This window comes from Alligator sinensis, unplaced genomic scaffold, assembly GCF_000455745.1.
Source record: "Alligator sinensis unplaced genomic scaffold, ASM45574v1 scaffold397_1, whole genome shotgun sequence".
Taxonomy (NCBI): domain Eukaryota; kingdom Metazoa; phylum Chordata; order Crocodylia; family Alligatoridae; genus Alligator; species Alligator sinensis.
In genome coordinates, this window is record NW_005842610.1 from 349,990 (window position 1) to 369,128 (window position 19,139).

Sequence of the window (19,139 nt, forward strand, 5' to 3'; positions counted from 1 at the left end):
ATGAGAGGAATAAGTTAAGTGCAACTACATATTTTCTATGGTGAAGTATCTTTGGTGTAAGACCTTTTCTGTGATCCTCTGGTAGGGAAAAAGAAATTAGGGGAATGCATGGTTCATCACCAGCAAAATTCCTTTTAGTCTCGCTCCCTTTTTTGCTTGCCAGTCTCTATTCATACCACTAAGGACATGTCGTTTGTATCTGCTATGTGTACTGAAACTCAGATTTTTTGATAAACGGTTAATTTGTCAGGGCCAGTGGTGCTCAACCTCTGGCCTATAGGCTTGATACAGCCTACCGAGTTGTCTCATTCAGCCTGCAGGGATTCCCACAGCTCCAGAAATTTGGCAGTGGGGGAGCAGTAGCAGTATTAATTGTTGCTTTCCTGTTGCGCACAGTTCTGGAAATTTGTCACTCCCATGGGCCAGGTGACATAGCTCTGCATGCTAAATCATCAGGTCATGGTGCGGCTAGCTGCCCAATGTTCAGGATTGCATTTATGTGCTAACCTCACATGCGTCTGGCCCCTAGACCAGCCCTGTCCCACTCATCCAGCCCCTATGGCTGGAAGATTGAGCACCACTGGTCAAGACAGTAACCACAAGGAATTTTCTTTTTCTTGTAGAATGGGTTTCAATTTAAAAAACTCTTGTAATACAAGCTAAGGGGTTGTAGTCCTGCATGGGTGACTAACAGGCAGGCAAGCAAACTGGAATTTATCACAAGAGGTCACTTGTGGTAGTATAGCAATATCCAGGAGACCATCTTCCCAGGAATGAATAAGCTAGCAAAACTGGTGAATATTGTACAGCAAATCAGACTAACAGTAATCTTGGGAGCACATAGATTACTGGAGCTGTGTGTACATAAATTCATTTAAACAGCAGGGAAGAATTCTCTTCTTTTTGTAGTGAGGTAGCACTAGAAACCCATGCTAACATGCTCTAACTGTTAGGAGCAGTGAGTTTATTTTGAGAGACAAAAATCATCCTGTCTGACTTGATATTGGATGTGCTTTGCTTTTCTAGATGAAAATTAGGGCCAGCATCATGTCAGGGTAGGATGAGATCTTTTCTCTGCAATGGGTTTTGGGTTAGATCAAGAAAGGAGGAGAAAGTCCTTCCTTTGGTTTGAAATCTAGAATTTTTTTTTAATTAACCTGAAGAGTTCCCAGCATGACCTGCCCTAAGCAGGTAATGAAAGAACACCTATGGAAAAAGACTTTATCTTTTCCCACTGATTGAAACTGTGACTACCAAATAGGCTGTTTTGGTATTCTTCAGAATTTAGTATTTAGAATGAAAGTATAAATGAATAGCGGTCATAGTTTCTAAGGGAGAGTCACAGGGTGTTTCCCTGCCAGTCATCTCAGTATGGCATAACAGGAGTCTCTTCACATTACTACGTTTCAAAGCATTTAATAAGTCATTGTATGAAAGGAGGGGTTTGGTACTGAAAAGAATGTTTTTGACCTCAAATCTTGAGCGTTTCTAAGGAGTAGAATAGTTGATATCCCAAATAGTGTTGTCTTTATTCCAAATAAAAAAGGTTCTCTGAAGTTTCTTGTACTCTAAAAAGCTGTTTAGCTCTTTGAGGTCAAAACCTGCTCTTGAGCCTCTCAAGTGCTTAAATACTAGGTATCATGTGAGTGTTTCTTTGTGTGTTTCAGTGATGCTCAACCTGTATAAATTTGTCATGCTGTGCTGTACTTCTTTGATTCCACTGGTCTGGCTGTTCTAAAGGAACTTGCCAAATGCCAGAAAGGTCTCCAAGGTATAAAATACACTTAATTTAATAGGTCCAAAGATGGGGTGGGTGATTTTTGGTTTTTTGCTTTTTGGGTGGGGAAGGGTGTTGGTTGTTTTTGATGGGGTGTTTTTTTTTTGGGGGGGGGGGGGAGGGGCGGTGATTTGATTTTTTTTTAAACAAAATAAGGTATTTCTTGGCCAGGAAGGGAGATAAATATTTTGGAGCAAGGGTGTCAAACTTGCCCTGGCCATGACCAGACCATACAGCTCTTTGCAGGCTGGATCCGCGGGGCCAGTGGCTACAGCAGGACCAGCAGAAGCTGAGGTGGCAACAGCAGCAGTGGCAGCAGAGATGGTGGAGCAAGCAACTATGGGCCAAGCAGAACCATGCTGCAGTGGAGGCAGCATAAGCAAGCCCAGCTCACTTGCCCTCCTCTGCCCCCCTGCCTGTGCTGTTGTCCAACAAGACTCCTGAATTCCATGGTAGCCCCCTCCCCCCGCTATGCTTCCAAATTCATTGGCCCAAATTCACTGGTGGACTGAATGGAAGAGCTGCATGGGCCAGATCCAGCCTGTGGGCCATATCTTTGCTGCCCTTACTGGATAGTAACTAGCTGATTTGTCTGATAGCTTTTTCTTGCTTTTATTTGGTCTGATCCTGTGTGGCCCAGGGATGAAGCCAGAGTCCATTTCTTTAATGTGAGCACTGTCAGCTTCCATGATTGTTAGGGATGGAGGCAATATTAGACTCTGCAGGTTAGAAAAGTAGGTGAGCCAGAATTGGAGATTCCTGATGGGAAGAATCTTTTCTGCTAATTTCTTGTCTATCTTTCAATCACCTGTTATAAAAGGAGTCTTCTTTACTGGAGCTATTTCAGAAGCTTAGCTTCAGCGTGGATGAAAAGTTCTCTCTTGATTTAACAATTTAGTCCTAGGGAAACATTGAGTGCAGTAGGGATGGGGTCTCCATACTGAACCGAAGTCACCTAACCCTAGCGGGGTAGGTATGTTTGTATCCTGTGGGATTTGTTCCTGATAGCAGGGTAGTTCAGGACTTTTAATTATCAACTTGGGAAATAGTGTATCTGTTAACTGCTGCAGAACCAACAAGGTGATCACAGAACATAAGCCTCTGTGTTGGGCCTATGAAAACAATAAGTTTTAATTTACTTTATAAATATGTTGCTGGTCAATTGATGAATGTTAATTTTAAAATATCAGACACTTTCTGCTGGATTATAACTATTTTGTGAAAAGACATTTTTTTGTACCTGAATTGATTTCCTGCCTCAACCCTAAGATCTTTAGATCAAATGAGTTTTTTATTCACTGCAGACATTAAAACATTGCTCATTTCTTATTACTTCTAGATCAGGAAATCTTGCGTAAGTTAGAAAAGGAGAAAATCTTGGTGTTCACACCGTCCCGCCGTGTGCAGGGGAGAAGGGTGGTATGCTATGACGACCGGTTCATAGTGAAGCTGGCTTTTGAGTCAGATGGTATCATTGTTTCTAATGATAACTACAGGGACCTAGCTAATGAAAAACCAGAATGGAAGAAGTTCATAGATGAACGTTTGCTGATGTATTCATTTGTCAATGACAAGTAAGTAATCCTGACTTTGTACCACTTAAAAAATGTATGGAGAAAAGGCCCCTGCAAAGGTTTCTGTTCAAGTTAGCTTCCATTAATATTATTAGTTACACATGAAGAAAATCAAAGGCTTTGGGTCTGATCTTAATCATCAAAGCCTTGAAAATTGCTCTTTGCCAGAGTATTAACAATCATTTTGTTAGTCCCTAACCTTTTGAATTCCTTAACTTTTCTACCTGTCCTGGAAGAGCCCAAAGACTGAAAAATGATTGAATTATCTAATGGGCTTATATAATTGCCCTAAGGTGCTGAGTTATTGTGTACATTGCATGTGTGCCATGTCATAAAACACCCAGGCAGTTCTGTGAGGAACAAAGATTCTTAAGGCACTTTAAGCTACAGTTTCAAATGTAATCATGTAAAAGTAAGCTCCTTAATTTATATGTTGGCATCTGCATAGACAGGGACTAAACTGCAAACAGGCTGAGCACCTGCTGCTCACGTGGATGCCTGTGGCTGCAGGAATTGCTCAGCATCACTGACAGTTGAGTCACATCAGTTTAACTGTTAAAAATTGGGTGAAGTGCCTTATTTTTAAGCACCCAGGCTTAAAATTGTGGCTACAGTTATGGATGCAGGATTGTGCTGGGAAATGCTCTGCAGGCCTGCAAACTGTAAAACTGTAAAACAGTTTGCAAGATGGCTCTGGAGGATATCCTGGGAATTATCATTGTTAGAGAGATGCTGTAGTGTGGAAGATGCTTTCCAGAACAGTATGTTTGGAACTTGCTGATTTGTTGGCTGATTCTGATTTGTAAAGTTCTTAGTTGCAGCATATACAGACTTTCCGTGCTATATATTTTTCTGGATAGTGTTTACTGGTATAGAATACACATAACAGGTTATTGTAATGGGCAGTCTTCTCCTACGAGTAGTTGCAACAAGAAGACAAAGGGCGTCTATACACTTGCTCTGGGCTGGGAGGGGAGGCAGGGGGCTTTAATTAGAGCTGCCCTGAGTGCTGCTCTAATTAAAGTGCTTGCAGGAGCATATGTATTCAGTATCCCATGCTTCAAAATGGCTCCGGGATTGCTTCAGCTAAAGCTCGTTCGATGACACTGACATTTGAAACTGTGACTTAAAGTCCAATGAGCTTTAGTTCAAGCACCCCCATCACTGTTTTGAAGCTGCCAGGGAGATGAGGAAGGGCTCTTCCATGTTATGTCTCAGTTGCCTAATGTAGTGGTTCTCAACATTTTTAAGTTCAAGGCACCTCCCATTGATCAAAGGCTCCACTCAAAAAATTCCAGCTCTTAGCTTTCACTTGTTTTTTTTACTACAGAAAAATAATAGAGCAATTCTTCTGTTGCTGAGAACTCAGATCTGAATGTTTTTAATGCTGTGGATTCCTATTTGAAATCTTCGGGTTTATCTTTTAAATCATATTTGCATACTTAACAGTGCTAACTTTGTGCAGCAACCCATGACACCCTTGAAAGGATCTCAAGGCACCCCAGGGTGCCATGGCACCACATTTGAGAATCACTGGTCTAGTGGTTGGGACACTTGCCCAGGAAGTGAAGACCCAGGTTCTAGGCTCCCTTTATCTGGAGAGGGTTGAAACCTGCATCTCCCGCTACCCACTATAACACAGGTTAGCCATTATCCAGTCCCGTCTCTAGTCCTCCACTTGAAGTTGAGCCACTGCACGATGCATCTAATATTGACTGGATAAAATGGGTGGAGGGCAGTCCAATGGACACACTTTTGCCCCATTAGAAGCAAGGGTCCAGGCCCCTAAATCCAAAGAACCATCCATCTCATGGAACCACACACCCTCTGGCTCACTCTCTTTCCCCTGTCCCCACATATCTCACTCTTTTGGATGTCCAGCTTCAAGGGGTGGGCTGGAAAGGGGTCTAAATAATGACTAATATGACCAGGTGGTTAGAATACTGTACTGGGGAGCAGATGTGAGAACCTGAGATCTTCCTTGGTGAGTGTCCTAACCACTAGGCTATTGAATTAAAAGATGGAAGGTGCTCTTCCTACCCCCACTCCATGGTGTCATGGGTTTTTATGCAGTTATAATTTCAGGTCTTCACCTGGCCTTACAAGGATATAGTGTCATCTACATGCCTAGCCAGAGTGCAGTCCTACTGAGCATGCTCAGTAGCCATATGGCTACTTGCACACCCAGAGTGCATTAAGAGCTTAATCGCAAACTGCATGCAAGTTCCAAAATGGCATGTGTGCAGCTGGGTAATCGCTATCTAGGTGTATCCAGTGGAATTCTGCCCAAAGTCTTTATATGCCAAGGACATGGAACATTTGTTAACTGTACTCTGGTAGTAATATTGTAGCTGAAATTCTATATTGTAGCTATGGAATTCTGTAAGCTGCTTGATAAAGTTAACTCATTTTTATTTTATTTTAATTTGGTATGTGTTATAGATTCATGCCTCCTGATGATCCTCTTGGCCGTCATGGCCCAAGTTTGGACAATTTTCTTAGGAAGAAACCAATTGTTCCAGAACACAAGAAGCAACCATGTCCATATGGTAATTTGATTTACATACTCTGCTATTGGAAGATATGAAGTGAACTCCTTCTTTTCTTTATCCTTGTGACAAGAATAGTGAAATGGGTTTTTTTTGACCATGACTCGAGCAAACCTGACTAGATCAATGAGAACTGACATGTTTAATTCATTTCTTATTTAAAGAATTTGTCTCTATCTACCACTTAATCTGAAGGAGTAACTTTATTAGTCATCAGTAAGTAAAAGGCTGTTGGCTACTGGGAGCACCAGCGAATACAGAGAGATGTGATCACACACAGTGTAATTCCATATTCCTCCTGTAAGGCAAGCTAGTCCTAAGTATCTGAGGTCCAGAAGGGTTTTTAGTCTGATTTGGAGTCCTGTGGTATACAATCTGTTTGACCAGGCTTCATTATAAAAAGGGGTACCCCAAGTAGAGCATGTCTTTGAGCATCTGGGCATGCCAGACTATTATGGAAGAAAGTAGACATTAATTACTTCTTGACTGATCATATCCCCTTCAAGTGACCTCAGTAACTAGGAAAGCCTCCTGCTTGCTAATGTAATGACTCCTCCTGTTCAGGTGTTCAGTGGCTTATGCCTCCCCTTCCAGTTTGATCACCTCTAACAATGAGGCAGTCTGTCTGCATGCAGCCACAGTTTGTTACACAGGCTTGCTTCATATGGAAGAGATTTCCCTGTATTTACAATAGAACCAAACCAAACACTTAAAACTGAGGATGTTATTTAAAAGTGGTGAAAATATTACCTTCTAGGAAGATAAAAGAACATTACAATGGTTTAGTGCACTACATTCGAAAACTGAAAATCACATTTGAAGACCAGTTTAGTATTGCCACACTCTGTTTAGGAGATGATCAGAAATAAGAGAGTGGGAGAGTAGTAGCAGCAATTACCACTACCCTGCTGCCAAGTTTCTGGACCCATCGGGAGCCCCATGGACTAGATAGCATGTTGCAGAGGTGGCCTGGGGCCTAATCCAGGGACCCAGGATCTGGCTTGAAGTGGTACAGGCCCCAGACCTGCAGCTCTTGGCCTGATCCTGGTTCATGGGGCCTGATCTAGGCTGTGAACCATCCCCAAGCCACTCTGGCCCATGCAAGCAATAGGTTGAGCATCACTGTTCTAGAGCACTAAGTGCAGCACATGGCAATCCTTTTCTCCACAACACAAGAAGGTAGGTTTGGAAGCTTTGCCTCAGGGACATGCAGACATGTGCTTTTAAAATCTGTTCTTCTCACTCAAAAAATTTACAGATTAGAGATCTTCTAGTTTACATTACTGAACACTTCTTTCTTTTCTTCTTTACTTTGACTAATGTGACTGTTAATAGGAAAGAAATGTACCTATGGGCATAAATGCAAATACTATCATCCAGAAAGAGGAAATCAGCCTCAGCGGTCTGTAGCTGATGAACTTCGTGCCATGTCCAGAAGCACAGCTGCTAAAACTGCAAGTGAAGGAGGATTGGTGAAAAGCAACAGTGTTCCATGTAGCACTAAGAATGATGGCACTTCTGATCTCAAACGTACTGCTCCAAAGAGGCAATCAGATCCTAGTATAAGGACTCAAGTCTATCAAGACTTGGAGGAAAAGCTTCCCACCAAAAACAAATTGGAAACCAGGTCTGTACCTTCATTAGTTACTATACCGAATTCTTCTGCTGCAAAACCCCAAAGTACTGCACCTTTAAGCAATGGCCTTTCATCCGGAGTTCATTTCCCATCTCAGGATCAAAGACCGCAGGGACAGTACGCTCCAATGATGATGGCAACCAAAAATCATGGAACGCCTATGCCTTATGATCAGTATCCAAAATGTGAGTCTCCTGTGGATGTAGGCTATTACTCTATGCTGAATGCATATTCAAATTTAAGCATATCTGGTCCACGAAGTCCTGAAAGGCGTTTTTCCTTAGATACAGATTATAGAATTAGCTCTGTAGCCTCCGACTGTAGCAGTGAAGGGAGTATGAGCTGTGGTAGTAGCGATTCCTACGTGGGTTACAACGATCGGTCTTATGTAAGTTCACCTGACCCACAACTGGAAGAAAACTTAAAGTGCCAACATATGCACCCACATGGCCGCCTTAACTCACAGCCCTTTCTACAGAGCTACCATGATCCTTTAACACGAGTGCAGAGTTACAGTCATGAAGAACCAAAGCATCACCAAAAGCCTCCAATTCCATACATGGCTGTACATCTGCAGCACCCTGCAGTGGGTGCTCGTTCTAGTTGTCCTAATGACTATTCTGCTCCTCAGAGTTCACCACATTCAAAGACCATGCATCTGGGGAGAGCCCTTGTGTCCACAAGAATAGAAAGCATCTCAGACTCACGCTTATATGATAATTCTCCACTAAGACATAGGAAACCTTATTCTGGCCAAGATGGGCTTGGAAGTTGGGATAGGCAGAGTTATGGGATTGATGCATATGGCTATCGCCAGACTTACTCCTTGCCTAGTAATCCCACACAGCCATGTTATGAACAGTTTGCCTTCCAAAGCTTACCTGAGCAGCAAGAACAGACTTGGCGCATACCTTACTGTGGAATCCCTCAAGACCCTCCAAGGCATCAAGACACCCGGGAGAAAGTTTATATAAATCTGTGCAACATCTTCCCCTCTGATCTTGTGAGAATTGTTATGAAAAGGAACCCTCACATGACAGATGCTCAGCAACTTGCTGCAGCCATTTTAGTGGAAAAATCCCAGCTAGGTTATTGACAGATGATGCATCTTTGTGGTGTCTGGTAGTTTTCAGTTCAGCTCTAATGCTGAGGGAGGTTTGCTACAATAGCATTTGTGATCTCCTTCTCAGCAAGGAGGTTATATAGTAATCCATTTATGTGAAATACTGTATCATGGAATCTGTATGTATAGCCCCATGCACTGGAAATAACAGATTTGTTTTACACTCTAATTTGAAAGCTTTTAAATGGCTATATTCATGGCTGAAAATCTTTCCAGCTTAAGTTAATATATATATATTATCTCTGGTCTCTGGTAATAGTCTTTGGTGCATCAGGGGTTTATATGCAGCACTTTCTATGCTTATTACATGTTTGTTTTTGTTTTTGTTTTTTTTAACTTCCTGTATGTTTGTCCTTCAGCTATGAGGCATTAAAGCAAGCTGCAGAAAGTCAAAAGGATTTTAATAGACATGGGAAACAATTTTCAAGCCAAGCTTAATTTGAAGTTTTTATCCCAATTGAGATTGTGGATGGGGTGTTTGCTTGTTTTGTTTTTTGTTTTGGTGGGCTTCTTTATGCTATAATCACCTATTTATAGAAAACAAAGATTTACTACAGCACTGACTTTATTTTTTAATAAGTTAAGTTACCAGTTAATGTTGAAATGGGTAACAATATATTAGTAATTTATAGGATGGCACTTTTTTCATTGCTTTTAAAAAAAATAGTTACATGATTTGTTGATGCAGTTGATTAAGTAAGAGCAAATGCAATCAGAGGAAAGCAACTCATGTCCATTGTTTTATGGATAAGGCAAAAGCCTGATGGCCTAGTTGTCAAAGAGGCTGAGCATATGGAACTCCTTTAGACGCCAAAAGAAGTTGCAGATGCTCAGAATGTCCTAAAATAGGCCACTAATGTTTCCGTTCACATGCATTGTGATCCAGGTCTTGTGTTTTTCTGCTCAGTAGAAATGGAACTGAGACCTCAGGATTCCATTCAGTTGTTTTGTGTCCTTTTCCCCTTTGTATTGGTGCACAAGTATACTGGATAAAACATGTTTTTTCATAAAATATTGACCTGTTTTTAAAATGAATCTAATTATTCTCAATGCAAGTTTTGTATTTAAGATACTGTTAGATTTTCTCACTGTTTATCAAGGCTGGCCCGAGAAAGTTTCGTGTGTTGAGGATATGCAACTTTATTAACTGCACTATGGTAATGATATTGTAGCTGAAAATAATAACTTAAAAACTTTTTTGTAAAATACTGTATATGTTCCTGAAATTAGATTTTGGCCTGTTGTATTATGTAGGCCCAGTCTTGCCACAAATAGTGTAGTTTAGAAATGGACAAAATAGTCTGTTCTAGCACTAGTAAGGGATATTTCTGGTTTTAAGTCATGGGTTTTACTAGCATCTCTCACACTTTTTATATATATAAAAAAGGAGATTTTGCAAATGATGACAGTTCTGTTTACATTCTTGTAGTCAGTTTCCTATCATTTTAGGTTTCCCTCCAGCTTAATGTTGTTCAATGTTAAAATTTTACTAGTTTACAAATCACTGCTAATAATTTTGGTACAATTGCTGCAATTTAAAGTAAGGCCCTGAAGAACCAGAAAGTACCTTTTACTGTTGATACAAATTGTATCTTTTTAACTGAGAACTATTTTGATTTGTAGATCTAATGAAAACACAAATGTGTAACTATGATTAGACTTTTGGGCAACATTTTATCCCTTATTTGACATAATAGATTTCATCTCTATACTAGGATTAGACAAATAAAAATACAGCTATTTATTTAGGTAAGCGTCTGTCTCAGTTTCATATATTATATTTAAAAAAAACTATTGGCATTTTCTTCCTTCTAAACTAACTGTACCTAGTGTAAACATACTAAAAATAAAGGTAAAATGCTGCCTGAAATGAACGTCCGAGCACCTTTGAATAGGAAAACATTTCACTACTTGTGCAACACTGTGTGTTGCGAGAAGTAGGATTTGGGTACACAGTAAATGCTTCTAAAAAGCATTGTGCTTATAGACATAGCCAATAATCTGAACCGTGTTCAGCAAACTTAATTCAGGAAGTGTTCTTCTACACAGCTTTTACTGTTGGTTTGATCTGGGATCTTCATTCATCTGTCCTTTGTACCAATTACAGGAGGTGTTGTACGTAAGCTGTCTTGGGTTGTCTGGTTAGAGAGAGAGAACCTGTTCACCTGTGACTACCATTTTCCTTGATTTTGTCAGCCATTCTTCCTAGAATGTGTTTTAATGTACAGGACGATACATTGCTGACACTGAGTCTAAAAACAGTAAATGATCTTAGTTATACTTTTTTAATTGAATTACACTTGCATACTACACCATAGTGTAGGTGCAGCCATTTTAGTATTGCAATGATTATAGTAGTGTTTTGTTTTTAATGAGTTTCTACATTTATTTTTTATGTCAGAATTGACTTCTGCAAAAACTTGAGTACTTTTAAATATGAGCAGATATAGTGTGTGTGCATGTGTGTGTGTGTACACATATCCTATACACACACACATATATATGTAACAGAAACATTTCATCTTTTGAGCATCAGATTATGTCCTAATATATACATGTAGTAGTTTGGCTTATAGTGTTAAATCATTAGGCGTGGCTTCCTGTGAGAGGTATCACATGGGACTGCATGCTGCAGTGCACAGATATGAGCTATCAGCAGTGAATGCTTTCTTGTATATTTAATCATTTAGAATAAGTTAATTGCTAGAATTTTAACAATGTGTCCAACTATGTGCTTTGTACTACAGCACTAAAACGCTTTACAAAATGGTAGTTGAGAAGTTACTTGGCAACTGTTTTAATATTGTGCAATGATATTCTAGTTCAATTCAAACTTGGTTATGTTGTATGAAGAAAAGGGTACTGCTGACAAAACATTAGGTCTTTGGTATTTCCTTCTTTGTTGCAAGCAACAGAGAAGGTAAGCAGTACCTTGTAAATTCTTCCAAGTAGAAGAGATCAGGCTAGATATGTAATAGCTAAAAGATGACACCAGTATTAAGCAAGAAATGGTAATACTGGGGACTTGACATTGTTTTATGTAAGATAAATTAATATAACTGCAAAGTAATGTGATTTATATTTTAAAAAGTAAAAAAGCCTGGGCTAAGGATTTTCCCTTTGCTCTAATCAAGTATTATGGCTTTCAGTCCTGGATAAAGCAGCTCCAGAAAATGGAGGCTTCCACCATTACTGAAAAGAGGGTAACATGTCTCCTTGCCTTCAGTATTTGAAATACAGTATACAATACTGTTATTGGGTGTATACCCAATAACACCCAAAGTGTTATTGGGTATACAAGTAATAGTTTGTAAATATACAGTACTTTTACCCGTCTGTATTTTCATAGTATTTCCATTTGTGGCTGTTTTGTATAACTAGCTTCACTGTCATATAAAGTTTTTAATTAAGATCACGGGTAGGCAACCCCCAGCATGGGTGCCAGAGTGTGGCATGCAGAGGCATTTTCCTTGGCATGCGTGCCTCAGGGTGGACAGTGGGAAAGGGGCCGGGGCTGCACTGCCACAACAAAGATCAGGTCCTTCAGGGCTCTCCCACCATCCTCCCCCGCAAGCCAACATCTTACAAGTCGAGATTGCGTGTGTTTTTGATATTCTGCCCAAAAGCATTGCTGACCCCTGCTCTAGATACTCTTTTAAATGATCTTAACATGGAAAGGCATTTTTTTCCTGATACAACATCACTGATTTGAGTGTAATTACACCAGGACTGAATTTGGCCCATATTTTATAACAAAGTTGTGATGGTATTAACCACTGCTTTGTCTTTAGAAATGTCTTCCTTTTATCCTTGAATCCAGTTGTCAACTGCAGCTAATATTATGAGGTAAGATCTTTTCTTGTCAAGTAACCTTTTTTATTCAGTATGGCTGAATATAACATTCCCCAACTAGCTATTGGAATAGCAAAACTATAAACGCAATATTGAAGCATGCAAGAGGTGGTCTAGATCTAGAGATGCTATTGGGTGACACACTGAAAGCTGAAAGGGTTGGCTGTTTAGGTTGGTGACAAATGAATTAAACTGAAAGGAGGAGAGGTGAGTTTGGCAGTAGAGGCAAAAGGAAAATACCACTGGCAAAAACAAATATGTTGATGAAACCAAAAGCACCTTGTGTTTGTCAAAACGAAAAGCCTGTGGCTTTGTGTCAGGAAAGTAGATAACTTTGACTAGGAAGGTTAGATATGAAGTTTTTTTTTAAAGCCCCCATGGTGACCACACTAAGAAGTTACCAAAACGTTCATCCATTAAGCATTTGAACAAGGTATTCTTGATTTGTTAAGATTGAAATACTAGACACACTGCTATCATCATATCCCGAATGTTGAGAAAAATATCCAGTTGACTTACCTTGCTACTGGACACTTATAATACTGTGCAATTAAAAATATTTTAAAATAAAAGTAGGTTAGGAATTATTTATTTTTATTTACAGTTACTCATGTTAATTTATTCCTATAATTTATACCTTTATATCTAAGTTTTAATTATTATTGAAGAAAAACATCAAAACAAAGCAAATAACTGATTAAAGCTAGAATGTTGGTCTTGTTTTGTTGTTTAAGGGCTAGGGTTTCATAACCAAGCCAGATCTCATATTTTCTATCCATTATAAACATATCAAGAAGTTTGGAAGTCACTGGAGAATTTTATTTGGACTGTATAAAAATCGATATACGTATTGTTTTACTTGAACATGCAGATAGTCCAGATTCATTTTGAATGACCATTCTAACTGACCTAGATAGCAATGGTTATACTCTAGATTTCATGCCCAGGAATTCAGAGTAAATTTAATTTTGTAGTTTTCTTAAGACTTCATTAGCGACTGATGTGTCAGTCGTCTAATCATGCATATCAGGGCTGTCCAAATTCTAAGCCCATTCTGCACTATACTGGCTGCCTCAGACACACCATGGAAATTATTTCCCTCCAACGGCTGCAGTGTGTCCCCTTTCTCACCCTCAGTCCCACGCTCACCCTCAAATCCCTCTTCTGTGCAGCAAAGGCAGAGGAAGGAGGTGAGAGCCTGGAGACTTGCACTCAGCTGAGTGAGCGCCCAGGGCTGTGCATTAACTCCTCATGGGCCACATGCAACCTATAGACTGCCAGTAGGACAGCCCGGATGTATATCTCGACCTGGATAGCTGATTGATGTATATCTCTGCACTCTGTGCACATGAGAATCATACTACTGTATGTATGTTTTTGCAGTCTATTAAAATTATTACATTTTCTGTATAAAAATGGTATAGTTGTATATAAAGGCTGCTATCAAATTAGAGTTAATTCAATCAGTAGCTAATAGTGCTGTATAACTAGTTGGGCTGGCTGCAAATTTAAGTTCTTAAAAAGTGGTCATAATTTTTATAATTGTATGCTTCTGTGTCTAACTGATAGCATTGTAAGTTAAAGTGATTGTAATGGCCTCTCTAGAGTATGAAAAGCTTGGACTTCCTTCTCAAGAGATCTTTTATTTCTCATTCAGAATGTGGTGGCATCATGTGAAGTGCCAATCCTAGAAATACTTACACATACTTCTAACTTGAAGCCCAGGAATAATCCCGATGGCTTGACTTCAGTGGAATTACACAGAGGTACAAAATTAGACACATGCATACTTTTTTGCAGAATCAGGGCTCAAGTTTGTTTCTGTTTTGAAATGGAGATGGGTGAAGTTTGCAGTATGTAGGTTCAAATCCCCTACTTCAGCAAATAGGTAAAACTGCATTAACATTAACTGCAGCAGTGAATTTTACCACTCTGTTCCTGATCACTTGAACATACACAAATATTTATATTGAACAACTTGTCCAAATTCTTATTCACACCTTTCAAATGCATAGCGATCTTGGTTTCATTTTGCAAAGCAAAACTTGTCCATCTTTTGTAAGGCAATTTTTTTGTCTCAGCTGATAAAGTTAACATGGCATAGGGTTTGTTTGTTTTTTAATTTTCTGGGCAGGATCACATTTTTAAACACATTTGAACAACAAAAAAATATATACTTCACACAAAAATGCAGGGAACTTAGCAGCATAAATCATATTTTGTGTTTCATTCCCTCCCCATATATTCTCTCTGGAACTTGTATCAATTAGTTGGGATTTTAGCGTTTGTCCTGAAGAAAAAGATAGGGTCAGTGAACTTTGGGACAACTTAATGAACTAATTGTTAAACTTCCTCTCAATTCCGTCACTGGCTGTTTTGTACTACTGTGATGTGACTGTTCACATCTGTTAACAATATTTTAGACCTCATGAAAACCATTGCAAAACATGTACATGAATTCTGCTTTTAGAGAAAAATAAAAAGATACATTTTTTAATGGTTGGGTTGTTTTTTGTTTTATATAAAAAAAAACCTTGTTAAATTGACAAAAAAGTTAACACTGAAATTCTAAAAAGCATCATTCAGAATTGCAAAAGACAACAACTGGCTTCCTTTAACTTTATTTAACTTTATTAGCAGTGGCAAGATCAAGTATGTTAAATGCATAAGGGGTTCAGGAACTGTCAGCGCATTGTTACTGGGGTAATTTGTGTTTAATTGATTTAGCTTTTGAGCCCTGGCCTTTGTTCTTTTCCCACTCTGTCCCCAGCTTTCCCTTACAAAGAAAACAAAAAGCCAAGGAATTAAAGAGGATTGTCAGTAACTTAGTGGCAGAATTTGTTTGAGAGTCTCTGTGTATCAACAGAACTTGACTCCTTTTCAGATGCTGCCACAAGTCTGTTTTTCATTAATTGCATAATCTTACTACCCAAGGATTGGGTGACAAGTCACTTGATAAATTCAAAGCCCCTGCTCTGTGCCTGAGGAAAGAGATTATGGAGCTGGCTATATGCTAATTTTAATTTATTTGCAAAGAGAATCTGCTGCAGATGGGATATGCTTCCTCTTCTCCAGCTGAAAGAGCAGCTTGGCAGCTCCTAAACTAATGAGTAGGGCAGGGTGGTAAGAGTAACAGTGGAAATAAGTATCAACTTGGAAACCATTACTACCAATAAATTCTAACCATTGATCATTTGCACACACTGTAGCAATGTGTTTTGCATGGCTGAGTTTCTGTGGTGCTGTTTGCATACCTCATTGACTTTGCTTCATTTGCAGGGCTTCTGCAAGGACTGCACTAGCATAAAACACAGAGGTTTACTACTCACAAGGAGGTGTGAGAATCCTGTAGCAATGCAGCTCCTTGCATGCTGATCCCAAAGCTCTTGTTTGTCCTGCATATGCAGCAGGGGTAGAGAAATGCATATGAAGCGTGTTGCGTAACATTCTTGCGATTCCTTGGCAGAAAAACAAAGCAGAATTATGTTTCACTAGGGGTTTTTTTTGGCACGATACCATACAGTACACCTGCTTTCTTCTGACAAGCTGTTCAACTGGCTTTTTTGGACCAACAAACTTTTTACAGACCAATTATGTACCCTTAATGGAAAGGGGCACCAGCTGCAGATCACTTGCTGTGGCCTTGTGGACCACAACTTTGGAACCAGTGCTCCACAATCCTCTTTCATCAAATCTGAGCTTTTTGTTAATTCACCCTCTTGCTGTTTCACTTGCCCTCTTCTGGTATCAAATGATTCCCTTATGTTTATTTTATAACATTACCAAGACTCTCCAGCACCTTTTGGAGACTGTTTTCAGTCACCAAAATGATCCAAGCTCCACTCCCAGGGTTTTGGTTGTAACTATTTGTATGTTGCTAAATAGAAAGAGAATCAGGTCCATTTGTTCCAGGCCCATTCTGTAGAGCAGATCTATTTAGTGGCATCCTCAAAGTTGGCTTAAAAGGAAATTAAAGTCAGTTATTTAAAGAAGTGCCAAAAGTTAACTTGTCTATTGTCCACCTAAACAGTGATACCCTTACATGATCATCTGAAAAAATATTTTTCTGTTATTATAGATATGGGTGTGCAGCACTGAATGCTAAGCATCATAAGTGACAGCTGTACATGATCAGGTAATGAAAAAGGCCTCAAAAGATTATAAAAAAGTGTCTTTTATTTAAAAATGTGATATACTACGTGTAATTGTGCAATTAAATAACACAGGCACAAAGAGCAGAGCTGAAGGTCTATGCACAGCATGAAAACTGACACTTTCTGCCATTGGATTGCTTACCAATACAGTCTTGTGTTACAGTGCTCATCAAATGCACAACCCCATTTGCATTACAAGGATTGTGGGGAGGGCTTCTCTCTGCTTCACCTTCTTACCTTGACAGCATCTGTACACAGAATGAGGGGAAGGCTCCATAGACCAGGACAGTGAATGAGGAAAGGGTCCTTGCTGCTCCCTTGTTCATTACACTGAGTACCCATATGAACTGCACTCTTGAAACAGGTCTCCATGGAGCCATGGCACACTGAGTGACCTGGTTCATCCTTACTTTGCAGAAACAGCAGGATGTATGCGTGGCTTTGCCTCATTTTCTGAAAACCTGCAGGGTGTCTTCTTGCCTGTCTTGGGGAATGCCTGCCAGCTTCAACAAGGAATGGGAATTGGCCCATACTTCAGATACAAAGTGCCATTTCCAAAAACATCTTCATAAGATAGGCACACAAGATGCTGCTGTCTGATTTGGACTTCAACTTGGGGCTCCCACATCCCAGAGGAGCATCCTGAGCTCCTCTGGGATGTGCTCAGGAGCTATAGACAGGCTGTGTTTCTCTCAGTCATTAGCTGACCTACTGTACCTCGTACAGTTTATTTACTGAGACAGACTAACATTATAGGTCAGTGGTTTGGGCTCTCATCTGAACACGGGTCCCCACCTCACAAATCCCTGCTCCAAAGTCAGTCAGCCCTCAGCCTGTACCGGTGCATGGAATTGTCCTGTCCTAAGTGCAGGACTTCGCACTTCTCCTTGTTGAACCTTATGGGCGCGTCCAGAGGAGTGCGCATGTGCCTCTTGCCCTGCCTCAAACCCCTTTATAGTTTCATAGTTTCATAGTTTCAGGGTCGGAAGGGACCTAATAGATCTTCTAGCCCGACCCCCCGCCAGGGCGGGAGAACAACCCAAAAAACACAAACAAAACCACTCACCCTAAAAACAAAAACGGGACTCAAATGAGTCCAGCCAGGTAAGTATCCAGCCTCTTCTTAAAGATCCCCAGGGTAGGGGCCAGCACCACCTCCCTTGGAAGTTGGTTCCAGCTCCTAGCCGCCCTGACTGTGAAGTAGTTTTTTCGGATGTCCAATCTGTACCTCCTCTCCATCAACTTGTGCCCATTACTCCTTGTTATGCCAGCAGGGGCTAGGGGAAACAGCGTCTCCCCCAAACCCTTCTGGTTCCCCCTAGTGAGTTTATAGACGGTCACCAGGTCCCCCCTCAGCCTTCTCTTGTGGAGGCTGAATAGGTTCAAGTCCCGCAGTCTCTCACTGTAGGGTCTGCCCTGTTGTCCCCGGATCATGCGGGTGGCCCTCCTCTGGACCCTCTCCATGTTGTCCACATCCCTCCTGAAATGGGGCGCACAGAACTGGACACAATACTCCAGCTGCGGCCTGACCAGCGTCGCATAGAGGGGGAGGATCACCTCCCTGGCTCTACTCGAGATGCACCTGTGGATGCACGACAAGGTCCGGTTAGCCCTGCCAACCATGACCTCGCATTGTCGGCCCATGTTCATCTTGGAGTCAATAATGACACCAAGATCCCTTTCCGCCTCCGTGCTCTCAAGTAGGGAGCTCCCCATCGTATAAGTGTGCTGCTGGTTCCTACTACCCAAGTGCAGCACCCTGCACTTGTCCGTATTGAAACGCATCCTGTTCCTGTCTGCCCACCCCTGTAACCTATCCAGATCCTTCTGCAATCTCTCTCTCCCTGCTAGCGTGCTCACCTCCCCCCAAATTTTGGTGTCATCAGCGAATTTAAACAGGTTGCTCTCCACCCCAACATCAAGATCGCTGATGAAGAAATTGAACAGCGCAGGCCCCAGGACCGAGCCCTGGGGGACTCCACTACCCACCTCCCCCCAAGGGCATATGATAGGAATAATTTAGGGGTTTTGTCTATTGTAACTGATACAGTGAGACTTGTAATATTGCTTTTTTGGTTTAAAAATTAAGATAGAAATTGGTCAAAATAATTGTTTCCTCTCCCTCCAAAATATCAACTTGTTGTCACTACCCCAATCTAAAATACATTTTGAGTAAAACAAAACACCTGTTTTTGGGCAGGGGGAAGATGGAGGTAATTTTATTGGTTTTTGTGTTTCCAATGCAGCGCAAAATATTGAAGAAAGCCCTTTCCAGGAAGTAGTCAAAATGTTTTACAAAGCATTTATATATTCTATTCCTCCTTTCCTTCATTGAATCTTCCTTAATTCTATGTATTTTATTGATACCCCAACTTCCCCTTTCTCTGTCACTTTTCTGAAATAACAAAGCTATCCATCTCATTTATAACTAAAATCTGGATATCATCTTCAGCTTAGCTCCCCCTATCTCATAT

The 19,139-nt window shown here is 40.5% G+C and overlaps 1 protein-coding gene across 2 annotated transcripts in view; it reads left to right on the forward strand.

The window, feature by feature from the left end:
- ZC3H12C (zinc finger CCCH-type containing 12C) overlaps positions 1 to 14,987 on the forward strand; it is a 62,703-nt gene extending 47,716 nt beyond the window's left edge. For both annotated transcript variants that reach the window (XM_025214890.1, XM_025214891.1), the window contains 3 exons: positions 3,117 to 3,351; positions 5,794 to 5,900; positions 7,236 to 14,987. In XM_025214890.1, the coding sequence (XP_025070675.1) occupies positions 3,117 to 3,351; positions 5,794 to 5,900; positions 7,236 to 8,632 (1,739 nt within the window). In that variant the 3' untranslated portion in view covers positions 8,633 to 14,987. The remainder of the gene's footprint in view (positions 1 to 3,116; positions 3,352 to 5,793; positions 5,901 to 7,235) is intronic.
- The last annotated feature ends 4,152 nt before the right edge of the window (positions 14,988 to 19,139 follow it).